We start from the raw sequence: 17,624 nt of genomic DNA, 5'->3' as shown, positions 1-17,624 counted from the left end.
ATTGCTTCCTAATCGATGAGTTATGACCTCAGAAGAGGATATTTGTCCTTCCCCATTTTGCCCAAAACTATGAGAGACAGTCAACAAATCTGGGCGTCCGTGTGTGTGTTTTTCTCTACAATATTTGCGCATCGCATGGAAAAAGTTGTCGGTGAAAAATTATGACGAAATGCCGGAAGTGGGGAGAGTGAGAAAAGTGTCATAAATTAATTTTGGAACTGTTCAAGTCAACTTGCGACCAGACAACATGCCGACTCTGGATTCTAATTCAATGTGAAAGTGATTAAAGTGCTACGTGAAAGTTTGGAAAACATTCAAATGCACTGAAACTTTGATGGGACACGCAAGTTGTAGTTAATCTTCCGGTGGGTTGGGAGACTGTCGAGGGTGCTGTTGGCACAGGGGGAAACTCAGTTGCAGGAAAATAGAGTTAGAAAAGATGCGATTTAACACTGGGGGTAATTTTTGTCACTCGACTTCACACTAGGATTTTCACCATAATCGTGCGCGCCTTTGATAAATGCGACTCTGATGACCTGGTTTTTCATCTCGCGCGTCGCCCGGGGAAAATCGATGGGGATTTAAAGGTAAATCGGAAGGTAAGAGGATGTCTGGAGTGGCGACTGACCCGCGGCATGAATGGGATTTCGCGCTCTCTTTGCTCAGCTTCCGTCGCGCCGATGAATGGGATGCCGTTCCGGCGAGTGTGTCAGAAGGAAAGTGAGGCACGGTGTCGTGTTTCCGTGCTTTGGGAAAAGGAAAAACACGGGCTTGCGAAAGCTGATGCTCCATTTTAATTTGGCATCCAGCCAGCGTGTCATCGTCGGACCGGTAATGACTTCAGTACATGTTCCCCTTTTCTCAAGTTCCGCCCTGCTTTGAATTTCACCCTCATCCCCCCAGAAATCGTGCTTATTCCTGCCGGAGAAATCATTAGGGATCCTTTGCACTCGAGCTTTTTCAATATGCGCCCCTAATTGGGGGAGGGGGTCGCGTTCAGTAATTGCTTTTAGATCCCATGGAATCGTGTGACGTGAGCTGGAATCTTACAATTTACAGTGTTGCATTTGCATCTTCAAGAAATATTGAAGATTGGCAGCGTTAAATTGGTCAGTTAAAAGTTCATTTGGTCAGTAAAAAAAATTGTTTCTGCTGCTAAAAATTGAGTCATTTTAGTCATCTTGAACAAATCAAACGCTGTATTAAAACATATTTTCTCTACTGTTCTGATGCAGAACAATTCTCATGACAGTCACAGTCTGATTTTCCAGGTTTTTTCAGAGAGCAAAAAATGCATTTACAAAGGCTTATCGGGAAAATCCTCTTCATTCGCGCGTATTTCACTATCAGAATTTAAATAGTCTAATTGAATGTCCTGCGGATTGTGCAATTTCACTCCAATCTAGAGGCACCAAATGCTTTAAGCCCAGCAAAGGTGGAAAAGTGTTGGGAAATTGGATTTTTTTACCAATGCATTGGGGAGTTGATTTGACCATGGGAAATACAGTGAATTTCCAGTGGATTCTGGGGCTGCAGATTCGGGGTTTGGCGCGTCCGCCCACAGCAAAAGGCCGCACCAAAGCGAGACAAACTGGAATTTCCCGCATGAGTGCCACTTCAGGTGTACTGGCGATAGTGAGTGCACAAAACTGTGCGGTCACCGCGTTAGATTCACTACCTGTTTTTTCCATGTGCGACTCAGCAGTGGCGCAATGTCAGGATATCAGCGGACAGAGTGTGGGTTTAGCAATAAATAGGGGGCGGATGAGCCAGGATTTTAGGTGTTCAGGGGTCGAAAAAGGCAGAAATGCTCTTCTCGGGGCAAGAGAATGGTTTATGATAGTTTCCAAATGAATTTGCAAGTAGTTGAAGTTTAGGAAGAAAAGGTGAAAAAGCACTTTGTGCTCTGCTGTCCAATTTTTCATGCAAATTGTGCAGTGCAGAGCATAATAACTCGCCATTGATGCCGGGATACGGAAGTCCAGAGTCCAGAGATGCGCTGTGTTGGCGAAATTGATACAACATCATTTCAGCTGAAGCCAGAAAGTGCAATTAGTGTGTGACCGAAGAACAGCACCAAAGCCAATGTGTGGCTCTCGCCGGCGGAGAAGAAATATGTAATTGGGGAGAATTGGCCTGGAATCCCACCCAGAGAGACACCTCATTATGTCGAGTGGGAAAGAATTTTCCCATCTGCCGAGGGGTGGAAATTGACACCCCAGAGTTCGGAAATTGCAGATATCTCGCAGGAATTTTGTGAATTCGACGATCCAACTTTCACAATTACTCGCCAGTGAAGTGTATCGTTGAGAAAGTTGCGCCCAAGAATGCTGTGTGGTAGTGGAAGAATTTGCAAATAGAGCCGCAAATGATTGAAACTTTTGCTCATGGGTTTGCATTCAAAAATATTGTCTCTGCGTGGCTAGAAAAACTCGCACAACTAATTTAAAATCAAGTCATTAACTCGTGTGCTTTTCACAGTCAGAAACTTCCGAGGACGACGCATTTCTTTCAGTGTCAACGGCAGATGTGCCATCAAGCTTGAGTTATTAATTTGACCACTGTTGTCTTGTGCATTAAACTGTGCGGCAGCGCGCAATGATGTCACGAGCAGAACATTCTGTTGCGTTGGGAAAATGAATGGAGCGAGATTCACAGAGACCCACAAAAAAACCTCCCTCTCAAGCAAATGCGGTGTTAAATTAATTATTCCGGACAGTGTTGGCGCGAGAGAAGTGTAGATTGATTGGAATGGAATTCCCAGAAACGCCGGAAATTTCATCATGTATTGATTTTTCAATCACACTCTCGAGAGCCTTTTGGGCGGAAGACGCGCACTTTTGTCAATCTCGGAGATCGAGTGGCAAAAGTGAGAAAAGTAGCCATATAATCGATAGATTTTCCACCCACAAAAGCGCACTGGCTTCACATTGGCGGAGTTGGGCGGCGAGACGGCTGTTTACTCAGCATCGTGCCAGACATGCTGAAAGACGGGAAAATCACTCCGCTCGCCGGTGAAAAGCGTCTTGTGAATTTTTCACAATGCTCACAAGCTTCGGCGGAGACAATGCATCGTGTCTCAGGGATGTTGAAACAATTTAACACAGTGAAATCAATTTAATGATTCAAGGAACAACGATGGAAGCTATTTAGTTTGCCCATTAAGACAATAGAAGGAAGCTTCTTGCGCGCTTGCTCAAGACAAGTGATAAAAAAGTCAGAAACGTGTTATTCTATCTAATATCTGGTTTCTATCAATTAAGAAGTTGATTTTTTTATAAGATCTTACTGCTAAATACGTAAGAATACAAATCTAGAGGGCGGAGCAAACGAATGGGCGGGGCTTGAGCTGTATTCATTAGGCAGTATTTCCTCTGAGACACACTCTGAAATTTGAATTTTTAACACTGGCTACTCTAAATATTTTGGCAGAAAATCAAACTGTTATTGAATAGTTAATCCATTCTGGCGATTCTGTACGCACGCAGCGACTCTGAAAATAGCAATTCAGCGCTTCGCGAGTCATTGAGAATGCAAATTTGCCCCGAAAATTCTGCTCGTCACTCGCGCACCAATAATTGTCAGCCGTGAAAATGCCCGACCGGGGGTGACCCAAATGTCCTGCAGGGCAGTTATTTGTATCTCTGGTCCAATAAATACTCAACACTTTCACGCGCGCGTTTTTATAATTGAATCCAAAGCGACACTATGGGTTGCCCACTGGGGAGCACTTTATGGATGCTGCGCGCGGACTTTAAAATGTTAAAGAGACACTCGTCGCTTTAGCATCCCCAACGATAATCCCAAAGTTATTTTACTTCTCTTGCCATAAAAATGCAAATTCAGCCCGGAAACTGCTGCGGCTCGCCTTTTTTTGCACCCGCGTTGAGAGCCTGGAAGTTATGTCGAGAGGGTCGATTTTGGTGGTGCGCAGGCAGAGAAAGGGACAAAATACGCCTGACACCAGAAATTTCATGTATGGAATTCACAGTGAGACCACAGGAAAAAGGCCAGAAGGATGTCTCCAGATTAAAATGTTTCACTCGATAGTGCGTTCAGGCGTTCTGGGCGCGCACACATCGTGGAAAGTAGGGCGAAAGCTTCGGGGAGAAAATTGCCTAGTTCAGGACCTTTGAGTGATACGTCAATTCCCTAATTAATATCCGGCCACGTTCGCGCTAATGCCGCTTGGCAATTACATGGGGAAAATCCACGGTTAATCAGCAGTGTTGGTGTGGTGAAATCGAAGAAATGGCTCCATTTCCCACAGTCAACCCACTTATTACTCTATTAATTGGTCATTTAATGATGTTTTAATTATCTATGACCAAATGACTCATACTTTTCCGGTCGCAGAACATTTTCCACCCACCAGAGGAAGAAAAAAGGTGTCGATGAACAGCGCAGAAGATCGGGTGAAAGAGAAAAGAGAAAAATAAAATGTACACATGAATTATTCAGTGTACAGGAAGTGTGTTTAAAAATCACAATTTCCCAGCAACTTGCATTTGAATAATGGCTTTTGAGGTGGAGTTGAAAGAGCGCGAAGAAACTCCATGAATAGATATTTTTGTGCGCTGTTTTGATTTCAAATTTGACCTGAACTTTTTCCTCTCTCGACATTTCCACAAATAAAATTGGCCAAATAAGAATTTGTGTGCCGAAGAGCAAATAAGAGGAAAATGAGGCAATTTTCAATATTTCACGTCATGTTTGCTCGGCTGTATTTTTGGCAATTTTCCTCTCTCTCGCTCTCTTTCTTCCCGACAGAAAATTAGCCCACTCCTTTTTTGTCGATCACGATTTGCGTGCACAACATTTAGCCACACTCAGCAAACGGCTAGAAGAGGCGAATTATTGCTTTGCCACAGAATTCTTATAAGGATTGTCACACGTGACTGGATTCCTTAAAGTGCGCAAACACTTTACAACGCCATTCATCAGGTCTTGCAGAAGTTGCAAGCTCGCTGAAAAATTGACATTGATTTGAACAATCGTTGAACTTTCACAGTATTTCTTTTGATGGAGTTTTCTCCGCTCAAAATACGAAGTTACAGAGGAAAATTTAATGCTTTGATGTACAAAGTGAGGATTTAAAAGTGTGGAATTGTTCAATGTCAATTTGGAGCTTAATTTAACACGAGTGAACATTATGTAGTAACTTTTTCTCATGGTTTTTGTGATGCAGGAAATTCACAATGAGAATCTCTTGTCAAAGTTGCACCAAATTTCCACTCTTGCCTCATAAGTATATAATTCTACATATTTCCCTGTGATCTTTTACTGCTATTAGTGTAAGTTTTCATTGAATTTATGGCTGAAAATGCACTGAAATATAAGTAAAAGAAATCTCCCAAAAATCACCAGTATAAGTCAATTCAATATCCCTCGTTTTTCTTCCCCAAAATTCCTCCTCGAGCCTCCCAAAAAAAAGGAGGGCGAGTCGTTTAAATGAATTCGCAATTTTCAATAAAATACAACGAGTATGTTCAGCTACATATAAATACGAGGATTTTCGATTAAGCTCCTTTTGCCATGGCAAGAAGAATGAAGTTGGGAAAACGCTTCATTGTGAAAGATATACATTTTTCTTCTGCTTAGGGAGAGAAAATATATTCATTCTGCCCCTCCCAACGTTCTTTTCCCCTTTTTTTTCTTTGAGATAGTAAAAACGAGAGAGAGAGAGAGATAGAAATGAATTAAATCCACACCAAAGTCGATACAAACTCCAGAGGATTTTAATAAAGTCTCCCTCTTGTGCACTTTTTTCCATGCTTCCGCTCAAGAAGGGACTTCTTTTCTTACGTCTCTTTATCATGCCTTTCACCGCAGAGAGATTCTGAAGACGTCCCTGAAGAATCTCCTTCAATTTCCTTAATTTCCTCAGTGGCACTTGCAAGAATATCGCAGACAGAAAGAAGGCTTCAAGCATTGTTAACACGAGATAAAAACCGATTTTCCTTGAGAAATCGCTCCATTTCTTTAATTATTCCGCTGAATATACACTCAAAAGCATGATAAAATGCAATTTCTAACTTTCTCTCAAGGATGGAAACACTCGCACAATTTTCCCAGAGCGCAAGTAGGGGGGGAATAAATTCAAAACAAGATGAAAAGTTGGAGGAATTTTTCAATTTGTGATTACCATTTAAAAAGACAATGAGATCGGTGGAAAAATGCACGTCTGAAGAAATTGTGCATTTTTCCTCCTTCGGGAAATTGAATTTGTAGGAACTTTGGCGCAAACTTTCCTCCTTTAAAAAGTGTAAAAACAAAGAAACTTAAAAATGCTCAACGTTTGTGTTTCCCCAGCCGCAGGCCTGAAGATGAAAAGTGGGGCTATTTTGCTCTCCCCTGAAAGCTCTCTCCTCTTCTCATCTCTGTCGCGCATTGTTTGTGCTTTCTTTCGCAATTCAATATATATGAGGCGAAGTTGTAAATCATTAGGGGCGAAGTTTCCAGATAAACTTCCATGGAAATAAATTTAAATCGCTTCTCTTTTCAGATTGCTATCCATGCCAAACAAATTCCGGGCGTGTTTCTTCTTTTTCCCCACAGTGAAACTCACACTCTGTCGCCTAATCTGGGCGCGCTTTCTGGGCCCTCGAGAGCCTCGACAGTGTCGCACTCGTCGGCCGGAAGGACGAGGAGGAAGCTCTGGAGCTTTTGCTGTTGCGTAAACAAGATATATCGCACGGCGGGCGGAGACTTTCTGGGCTGACCATTAAACTGGCAGCGGCGAGGAGGGCTTCATTCTCTGGTCGGAGCATCAAATGAGTGGCCTTATCTCGTGTGCCAACAACAGCCACGGAAAAGATGATGAAGTGTCATGAAATCGGTTGATAAAGGAGATTTATGGTGAGTTTTCCTGCTTCCGGACGCCCAAAGTGTTCATTACAACTAAAGAGAGCTTTCGCCTTGGCTTTCGCTCCACCTCATTGGGCAGATTATTAATTTTTAGCGCCCCAAAAAGGCTGTTAAAGCGGACTCAAGACAGCACGAGTGACGGTTTAATGCGAAGTGTTTAAAATCCAATTTCCTTCATTGTCCAATTTCGTTCTGTTCTTCAGCAAAAAGAACTCCAAAAAGCACTTATAAATAATCGAAAAGCTTCTCAAAACAGAGAAAAATTGTCCATTGTTGCGGTGTGAACGTCACAGTTTATTCACCCCTTGATAAGTAACACACTTTCGATCGTGTTATCATAAATTCCAACTACCCAAGACTGGAAATTGCGAATCTAATTTGCTATTTATGCGACTCACGATGGGTTATTTACCAGATATTCACACTCAATGTATTCATAATTTAATATTATTGCAAATTGGTGGAATTTTCACATGCCGCACCCGAAATTGGGGTGGCTTTTTATAAATTTTAATGAAGGCACCCTCTTGGCATCGTTTTCATCCTTCGCACCTGACCGTAATTCACGACAGGAGTTCCCGCCGTAATTAAAAGGGTGATTTTAGTGGGTAAATTAGGATTTCACACACTTGCTTTTCTTCAAAATTAATTTACCACTTGACTCTCACCGTCTAATGAATTTGTCTTTCGCCATGATTTTATCTCTATAACACATCTTCGGACATTCTTTCGCGTAACCTCAATGACAGACGACATTTCATCAATTTCCCCTTCGCTCTGCAGATTCCAACCATAAGATAGGGAGCAAAAATTATTTAATTCTCATTAAATTTCCAGACATAATTATGCATCGTCACGCTTCCGAAACCCCAATTATGTTTAGCAGACTTTTTTCCAATGCTCTTTGGCGCTTCTTTTTCAAACACTGTCGAGGAGTGCGGAAAGGGGAAAATTAAGGCGAGAAGAGGAGAGAGAAAAAAAGTCCGGGAAACACACATTGAGTTGTACTTGCAACCACAATTTCTCCCTTGTGACTCAATCTGAATACAAATTAAAAAATTATTTGGACCCCAAAGCATCCCTTCAGTGGTATTTCCGTGGGGCATTTGATGGTATCACACATTAGCAGATAATGCTTGCTGTGCACCAGCAATTTACATGCGCTTTTCTCTGATCTCGGGAGACGGCAAAGCTCTGCAGAGTTGAGTGTTTTTATTGCAATTTCGAGGGGTTTTCAGTGGTCTTCCAGCCTTCGATATTAGCATTTTGGTCACTAAAACACAGTGTAGCGTAAGTGAGAGCAGCTTCGCCGATCTGCAGGCAAAAAATCAATCGCAAAATCAGGTATTTTTCAAATTTAGCCTGGAAAATCTGACCTGAATAAAGGTGAAAAGCGAAATCGTTTCAAAGCCGAAAGTTTTCAAGACATGGTAAAATGTTATGGCAAAAAGTTATGGTGAAAGGCAAGTCAATTGAGTCACTGTAATCCTCCAATGGCACGTAAAGTTGCCACACTTCTCAGAATCCCCCAAAAGCAGCTGAAATTGGGTGAATCGAGTGTCTTAAGACGTCGATGAGCCCGCATTTGGATCTTGGCAGAAAGTCCAAACGCCAAGCGGTGAAGAAAAACCACACAATTGTCTTCAAACTTTTGAGTGATTTGATTCCATCTTGCTGTGCTGCGAGTGTTTTCCAAGTACTGCCAATCAATTGAACTGATATTTGTGCAGAGTTCATCAATGAATAAAGTAATGATTCTTCTTAGAAACCATCACACTAATAATAGTAATTGACAGATGTGAAATGGACGAGGAATTCTTTGAAATTAAAGATGAATCGCGTGAGAATAGAAGGAAGTTGAGAGAAAAAAATCACAATCTTGAATTAGAGTGCTTTTATTAGAATTTTAGCAAGAAATTTTCATCAAGGTTATTATTTCCACAGTTGACTTAGTGAATAAATCAATCAATTTTCCCAATAACTCTGGATATAATTATTTATTATTTGCTTCAATTAATATCTCAATATTGCGAACACTTAGAAATTTCTTTTTTCGCAAGAGAGAACAGAACAAGAAGATGAATAATCTTATGCCAAATAAACATTTTCAAACTACAGTAAGTCATGCTGTAGGTAAAAGAGTCACTTGAGGACTGTGTAAAGAATAGCAGCATAAGTAAGAGCAGCTTTGCAGATCTAGAAAACAACAGACAAACCATAAAAGCCTAGATTATGAAATCCTTTCATTCCTTCAGTCTCACCTGAACAAAAGTGTAGAGCGAAATCGTTCCAAAGCCGAAAGTTTCCACTTTCATGGGAAGGAAGAATCTCGTCATCATGATAAGCATTGTCTTCTGGTTCTTCAGGTTCATTTCGTACCATTTCGTCATGTACATTGATTCCAGCATAAAATCAGAACTTGTCTTCAACATTTCGCCGAAGTAGCACAAAATACAAGTTTCGCCCGTCATCACGAGAATGCTGAGAATTCCAGCAATTGGAACTTCACTGATGTCTTGGAAAGTTAGAAACATACTGCAAAGGTACATCATGATGAGCAGGAGCTTCATGATGTAAATGTACCAGAAAGATTGCGTCATTTCCTTCGCCTGTTCAGACAAACTCAAGTGAATGTCGAAGACTTTCCTGAGAATTTCATCGCCTTGCTTCTTGGCAATTTCTCTGTTCTCCAGACTGGAAATAAGGTTCGCAATTGACTCTTGTTCTGACTGAAACAAGACAATTATGATCATGATAATAACGTCTGAAGACATTAACAACTCAAAACCAATGAAAAAGAGAGAAGCTTGATAAACAATGTTGACTGGATAGAAGAAGAAATTTTCTCTCGGAAGTCCTGGTATTGTGAAGAGCATCGGAGAGGAATATCCTGACAAATACATGCAAAAGGATACGATTCCAATCCAGCAAATGAAAGTGCCAGAGAGAAAATATCTAGAGAAACAGAAAAATTAAAATTATTGTATTTTCTTAAACGTTTTTCGGTAAATTTCCATACCTTGCACAATAATGAGCGATTTTCATATTCTTCTCGTAGAATTTGGTCCTGATCTCGGAAATTAGATTGTCCTTTGACGCCAGAAGTTGCTCAAAGTAGTCAAAAATGGCGATAATTCGATCCTTGTTGTGAACATTGATCAGAGCGTAAATCATGAGGGTTTGAGAGAAGCCAATGGCGATTGTTGTGGCGAAAGCCACGTGAATCAAGTCACTGTAATCTTCCATCTGACCGATAAGATGCCACACTTCACAACCGACCCCGAAAGCCGTGTAGCTCGGATAAATCGAGAGTCTGATGAAGTTCAGAAGGCTCCATTTGGACTTTGGCAGGAAATCCAGCCGCCAAGCCAAGAAGAAGAAGTTGAGGAAATCCTTCAGACCAGATTGATAGACTTCTAGCATTTTGAAAGCACTTGTGAGATGAAGTGATTTAGTGAAGGTGTTTTTATACCATTGAGAAGTGAGTGGAGAAATTCATTAGAAACTTTCCCAGACACGCCTTTAGTAATTATGTCTTAATTGTGGCCATATTGAGACGAAAAGGGTTCGGTGGCTAATTATTTATTCCCGCCCAGACTTTATTACTCCTTTTTCATAGTTTCTTAAAATTCTAATTGCGTAGAACAGCACAAGCCATGTTGAATCCATTTGATAATACACTAAGAACTTTATTTCAACCTTGTTTTCAAGGTGATTCCAAAAACAGAGTGCGTTTAGTGACTAAATTCTATAAATCTATGCTCAGATCATTAGTTAGACAACAGCTTAAGAAGTCACTGGATGAGTTGTCCAGAGAAAAACCAGTGGTGAAAGTGCGGTTTTGTAAATCCACAGAGTTTAACCTAGAGTCAATTCCTAAGTTCACTGAAATAATGCGTAGAGAATAGTTGCGTATGATATTGACGCCTTGCATATCTGCAAAGATAAAGCAGAATTTCTCAACTATTCTTTGTGAGTGAAATTCATAAATCCAACCCGAACAAAGGTGAAATTGGAAATTGTTCCAAAGCCGAAAGTTTCCACCTTAACCGGAAGATTGAATCTCATCATCAAGATGAGCATCGTCTTCTGATCTTTGACTGACATTTCGTACCATTTCGTCATGTAAATTGCCTTTGCCATGTGCTCAGAACTGTTCATCAGGATCTGTCCGAAGAAGCACATGATGAAGACCTGAGTTAGGATGATCCACATGCAGAGAATCGCAGCGACAGGAAAGGTTTCCATGGACTGAAAGCAGAGTAACATGCTGCAGAGATACAACATCATGGCGAGGAGTTTCTGAAGATAAACATGCCAGAAGAATGTGTGCAGACCCTTCGCCTGTTGCAGCAATTTCAAGTGCACTTCGTAGGCTTTTCTCAAGATCCTTCCTCCGTCACTTGCCACGCTTTCTCCATCGAGTTTCGAGAACAGTTCAGTGATGGTTTCGAGTTCGGCTTGACAGTAGATAATCACTATCATTGTCATGACGTCTGAGAACATGATGAGTTCGTAGCTGAGGAAAAACACCACGATTTGGAAAATGAGGTTGGAAGGGTAGAAGAAGATGCTGTCCTTCGCGATGCCTGGAATGTAGAAGAGCATCGGCGAGGAGAATCCCGACCAGTAAATGCAAGATGCGGCGATGACAAACCAGAAGCCAAAGGAGGAGGTCAGAATGCCCTTTGCGATCAAGTAAGCAATTCTTGTGCTCCTCTCGAAATGTTTCTTCCTCAAGTTCGCCATCAGAACATCTTTGGACTGCAGCAAATTCTCAAAGTACTCAAACATGCCCAGAATTTTGTTCCTGTTCATCACAATGATGATTATGTAAATCATGACGCACTGATAGAGAGCAATTGCCATTGATATGGCAAAGGACACGTTGATAAGGTTGCTGTAGTCCTCAATTTGCACACAAACATGCCAGATTTCGCAGAAACAGCAGAAAATTGCACACATCGGAAACATGCACAGCTTAAACATCTTCACACATTGCAAATTTGACCCTGGCAGGAACTCAAATCGCCAAGCCGTGAAGAGGAAGAAGACAATCTTCCTCAGCGCTGCATTGTAAACCTCCAGCATTTTCACACTATATACACTATGTATATATATTCCACGTTCAGAGTGCAAGATTTATTCACAAATGTGGTGAAAATCCTTTGCAAAACAGTTTATAAAACATTGGAGTGTCGTGTGATGGAATTGATGGGAAAGTTTGCAAGAGTAAAGCTGCATTTTGTGTAATTCATAGGCCAAAGTTTGCCACTGAAGTGAAAGACATTCGCATAGTGTTCGATTTATTGCCATTACTGAAACACAGTGTAGAGAACTGCGGCGTAAGTGAGAGCGGCTTTGCAGATCTGGAAAAATTCACTCGTAAAATCAAGTATATTTTTCAATTTAGGCCCAGAAAATCTGACCTGAACAAAGGTGAAAAGCGAAATCGTTCCAAAGCCGAAAGTTTCCACTTTCATCGGCAAATGAAATCTCGTCATCAGGATGAGGATTTTCTTCTGCTCCTTCACTCGCATTTCATACCATTTCGTCATGTAAATCGCATTTTCCATGCGATCAGAACTCGTTTTGAGCATTTCGCCGAAGAAGCACAAGATGAATGATTGACTTGTCATCACGAGAATGCTCAGGTAAGCAGCTAAAGGTATTTCATTGATGTCTTGGAAGGACAAGAACATGGTGCAAAGGTACATCATGATGAGCAGGAGCTTCATGATGTAAATGTACCAGAAAGATTGCGTCATTTCCTTCGCCTGTTCAGACAAACTCAAGTGAATGTCGAAGACTTTCCTGAGAATTTCATCGCCTTGCTTCTTGGCAATTTCTCTGTTCTCCAGACTGGAAATAAGGTACGCAATTGACTCTTGTTCTGACTGAAACAAGACGATCAGGATCATAATTACGACATCTGAGAACATAATTATTTCATAACCAGCAAGAAATAAGAAAATTTGACTGATTATGTTGACTGGATAGAAAAATACACTTTCTCTCGGAAGTCCTGGTATTGTGAAGAGCATCGGAGAAGAATATCCTGTTGTGTACATGCAAAAGCAAACGATTCCAATCCAGGAAATGAAAGTGACAATGAAGAAATATCTAGAAGATAAAAACTACAGATAAACTTCACGTCTTTTTACGCAATTTCTTTTCTTACCTTGCACAGTAATAAGCGATTTTCATATTTCTCTCGTAGAATTTATTCCTGATAGCGAATATTGAGTCATTCTTTGACGCCAGAAGTTTCTCAAAGTAGTGAAAAATCGTGAAAATCCTCTTCTTGTTGCTCACATTGATCAGAGTGTAAATCATGAGAGTCTGGTAATATCCAATGGCAATGGATGTGGCGAAAGACACATGAATCAAGTCACTGTAGTCTTCAATCTGAACCAAGATATGCCACACTTCGCAAAACCCACCGAAAATGGTCAGAATTGGATAAATCAAGAGCCTTGCTGCGTTCAAAAGCCTGCATTTTGACTTTGGCAAGAAGTCAAATCTCCAGGCCGCAAAGAAAAACCTCACAATCGCCTTCAAATTAGTCAGATAAGTCTCCAACATTGTCAAAGTACGACTGAGCTAAAGCAACAGAAGTGATGATGTTTCATTCGATTCTTCAAGAACTGAGTGGGATTGAGTAATCAAATTTATCAGGAACTTTTCAAGGAAAATTAAAATATTTAGTTATTACTGAGTGAATAATTTATTACAAAAATCTATATCAATACAGAAATTATTATTCTTTGCAGACGAAGACTCAAAACTATCATTCAACATTGTGATCCAGTGTTTAAGTAAAACAATGAGACTTATGCCAAGTTGTGTGGAATCTTTATTGCAAAACCGTATAGAGAATAGCAGCATAGGACACTGAAGCCTTGCATATCTGCAAAGATAATCATTCACAAGCTTGTATTTATCTTGCCCTTGGAAAACTAACCTGAACAAAGGTGAAATTGGAAATTGTCCCAAAAGCGAAAGTTTCCACCTTAACCGGAAGATTGAATCTCATCATCAAGATGAGCATCGTCTTCTGATCTTTGACTGACATTTCGTACCATTTCGTCATGTAAATCGCCTTTGCCATGTGCTCAGAACTGTTCATCAGGATCTGTCCGAAGAAGCACATGATGAAGACCTGAGTTAGGATGATTACAATACTTAAGATTGCTCCAATTGGGATTGAGTCTGTGGACTGAAAGCAGAGTAACATGCTGCAGAGATACAACATCATGGCGAGGAGCTTCTGAAGGTAAACATGCCAGAAAGACTTTGTGAGATTGCTGGAGTAGTGTGACAAATTCGAGTGCACTTCGTAGGCTTTTCTTAAGATCATCGTTCCCTCTTCCACTGCAATGTTCTCTTCACTGAGTCTCGAGAGGAGTTCAGTGATGGCTTTGAGTTCAGCTTGACAGTACATGATCATAATGAGGATGACAACATCTGAGAACATCAGCAGTTCGTAGCTCGTGAAGAAGATCACGAACTGATGAATCAGGTTTACTGGGTAGAAGAAGATGCTGTCTTCGGGCAATCCCGGAGCGTCGTAAAGCATCGGAGAGGAGAATCCGGACCAGTAAGTACAGTTTGCAGCGATGACGAACCAGGCGCCGAAAGTGGCCCTAAGAATGTACCTAGAAAGGCAAAACCGTAAATTTACGATTATACAGTATAAAATATTCTGTATACTCACCTAGAACAGATATAGGCGATCCTCGTGCTGTTCTCCAAGTGTTTTGTCCTCACGGCAATCATGAGATTATCCTTGGACAGAATCAGGGATTCGAAGTAGTCTAGCACGCCTAGAATTCGGTTTTTGTTGCCAACATGGACGATCAGATAAATCATTATGCACTGATACATGGCAATTCCTATGGAAATGGTGAAGGACACATCCATCAAGTCGTTGTAGTTGTTAATCTGAAAGAAGAAGTGCCAAGCTTCGCAGAAGCACGCAAAAATTGCACACAGAGGATAAATTGAGAGTCTGAGGAAGTTTAGAGCCTTCCATTTGGTTTTCGGGAGGAAATCCAAGCGCCATGCTTTGAAGAAGAACAGGATAACTTTCTTGAGTTCTGCATGATAAAACTCCAACATTTCTTCCCGGATGTCTTCACACACGGCAAGACGCTGTCAGACTATCGACAATGTGCCACTGAAGGTGCTTATATAGTGTCTCTGAAGACGCTATAAGTTCTTTTTTAAGGGGTTAATTGCTTTAATGAGATATTTGGGGACAAGTTTGAGAGCAATTTCAGGCGCATGGGTGAATAAAAAAACTTGAAGGACTCGCTCTGTGATACTATAATTGATTGCAGTAGAGCTACTCCATGTGACTCGTGCGAGTTCTGGCGACATTTGCTATTCATGAAGCTTCCTCGGATATTCAGATTGCGCCCCAGAGTGACAAGGGGTAATAAAGTAATTCATGGTCTGTCCGGAAAGTTGAAAAGAAATTACATATCGCCGAAGAAAGTGGCTTCAAATATTCAATCAGCTGTTCAGACACCGTCTATATTTAGCATTCCTCCTACTTTGAACTCTTTTCAGCGCCGAAGAGTGGCGAAATTGCGCCACATCAGCTGCCACTCGGCCAGAGCACTCTGAAGGGGTGTGAATTTGAATATGCCTCAACTGCAATCGAGAGCAATTTGCCCAGACAACGAGTCCTGAATGCTAAGCAGCATCCAGTGTCTCGTGAATTGGTCATCGTGACTCTCAGGCGCTGGCAATTATGCCGTCACGGGTGGGAGATTGATGACTCCTGAGGATCCTGTGGGATGAAAAATCAATGACTCTGCAAGACTCCCGGGGAGTCCCGCCACTTTGGACGGGCTCCAATTTAATTTAGCTCCGCCCCATGTGTTGTTATCTGCAGATTCTGCAGCTGAATCTCATGCAAATGAGTCTTAGGTGCACAATGGGTCTCTTATTTAATATACACGCGGAGATTCCCAGCAAGAAAATGCACGACAGTTTTAGCTAAGCCCACAATCTTCATGGGCGGTTTTGGGGAATATATTCATGAGTGTGTCTACTTTCTCAACCACACCACAACCGCTGGATTACCAGCCCACTTTCTCCCACGACAAAGTGCGCCTCAATATCCAGCACAGAAGGTAAACATTTTTTTATCGCCAATATTCAAAGATTTACATATCAAAACATGGCGAAAGCGCCTGGAAAAGGGGGAGAAAAATCAAGTGGTTTTGCGTGGCAGCATTGAGGACTTAGTGGCGTCATCTAGGTCAAATGTTTACCAACACAATTTACGCTCTAATGCACGACAAACAGTGTAACGAAGCTATCAAGTACAGTGTCAATTTCTGCTCCTTAAATGTTGAAATTATTCTTGTTCGTTTATTGCTTTTCGTAATATCTCCAACAATATGATTAGAGTTCAATAATTTGATAGTAATTTTCAATCAATCGGAGAAGTGGAAGACAAGTTGTGGTGGAAGTTTCTCATATTAGAAGTGGATCAAGAAGTGGATCAATAGAGTGTCCTTATGTTCAGTATCAATTCCCCAGCTTAGCATGCAAGGCGAGAGAGCCAGAGAAATTACATTAGCAAGTTTAAAGTTGCCCCTTTGTTGATAATCCTTCCACACTGGATCATTTGTGGCCGTCTTGGCTGAAGCCCAGGAATGGTCTTCATACATTTTTATCCTTTGAGTACAATTTCTCCGCTAATGGAATTAGATTTTGTGTCAATTCAAGCGAATCCTGGCTTCTAAATCCCGTTGATTTTGCGCTGGCTTTAATGTGATTATCGGGGTGAGTGTGGTGGCTTTGGTGTTTCTTTTCATAAGCAATTGTCTGCGAATGTTGAGACAAGCTCAATGAGTCGCATAAATTAATCAAACGCGGGCGAACAGGAGAGCGCAGGGGAAAAGGTGTGGGAGGAAAACTCCTTTTGGTATGTTCATTTGGAATTCCCGAGGGAAATAATTGAATTTTGTCTCATTCAGACTCTCGAGTACAATTAATTGTTGGAATTTCATCATCCACTGTTCCTGACTGTGGTTCTGCTCTTCATAGAACAACGTTGTTGGTGACAAAAATACACAATCAATCAACATCCCGGGGAAGAACTCCCCTTTTTTTCCCCCATTAGCGCACAAACTAGAGGCATTTCGGGGGAAAAAGGACGTGTCCGGATTGTTCACATGAAAACTCTTAACGAGCATCATTTCAAATGTCCAATTTTCCACTTGAGCATTTGTGTCCATGGAAAATGCTCGTGCAACTATGAAAATTGTCAAGTCTCCCGCTCTTGCTACAACGTTACTTTTCACACTTTTTCAATCTCTGTTTCCCATGTTGTTGTCCGGCGGAGACAAAAGGTAGGCGCAGAGTTGAACTGCGGAAAAATCCGAGATTATCAGTGGTGAAACATAGATTTTGACAAAATAGAAATAGGATGTAAAGAGATTTCAATAGGTTTTTTTTAAGGAAGATTTGAATTTCTGATATTTTTTCATTAGTTAAGAATATTATGCGCTCTGACAAATATATACTTTTTTAAAAGCTTGCACAGTCTAGAAAAACATATCAGAGTTTTGAAGAAATCCAATAATAAATGCCAGAGAAATCGCAGCTCGAAATTGAGTTTATTCGAAGAAGAGCATGCAAATATTCAACTGTGTTTTTTTTCTTGCCTTGGCAGAAGAAAGCGCTCTGACAAATATATACTTTTTTGATATCTTTTCAAGTCTACTACAGCATGCCAA

At 41.1% G+C, this 17,624-nt stretch overlaps 1 protein-coding gene across 1 annotated transcript; it reads right to left on the bottom strand.

The window, feature by feature from the left end:
* Positions 1–8,888: 8,888 nt before the first annotated feature.
* On the bottom strand, positions 8,889–10,290 carry LOC132255998 (odorant receptor 67c-like). The gene is made up of 3 exons (XM_059752176.1): positions 9,887–10,290; positions 9,129–9,822; positions 8,889–9,020 (listed from the first exon to the last, which is right to left on the bottom strand). The coding sequence occupies exons 1-3, from the start codon at positions 10,288–10,290 to the stop codon at positions 8,889–8,891; spliced, it is 1,230 nt and encodes a 409-aa protein (XP_059608159.1).
* Positions 10,291–17,624: the final 7,334 nt, after the last annotated feature.

This window comes from Phlebotomus argentipes, unplaced genomic scaffold, assembly GCF_947086385.1.
Source record: "Phlebotomus argentipes unplaced genomic scaffold, Phlebotomus argentipes genome assembly contig_5, whole genome shotgun sequence".
In the NCBI taxonomy this organism is placed as follows: domain Eukaryota; kingdom Metazoa; phylum Arthropoda; class Insecta; order Diptera; family Psychodidae; genus Phlebotomus; species Phlebotomus argentipes.
Note: the sequence above shows the minus strand (reverse complement) of the source record. Positions and strands in the feature narration are given on the sequence as shown.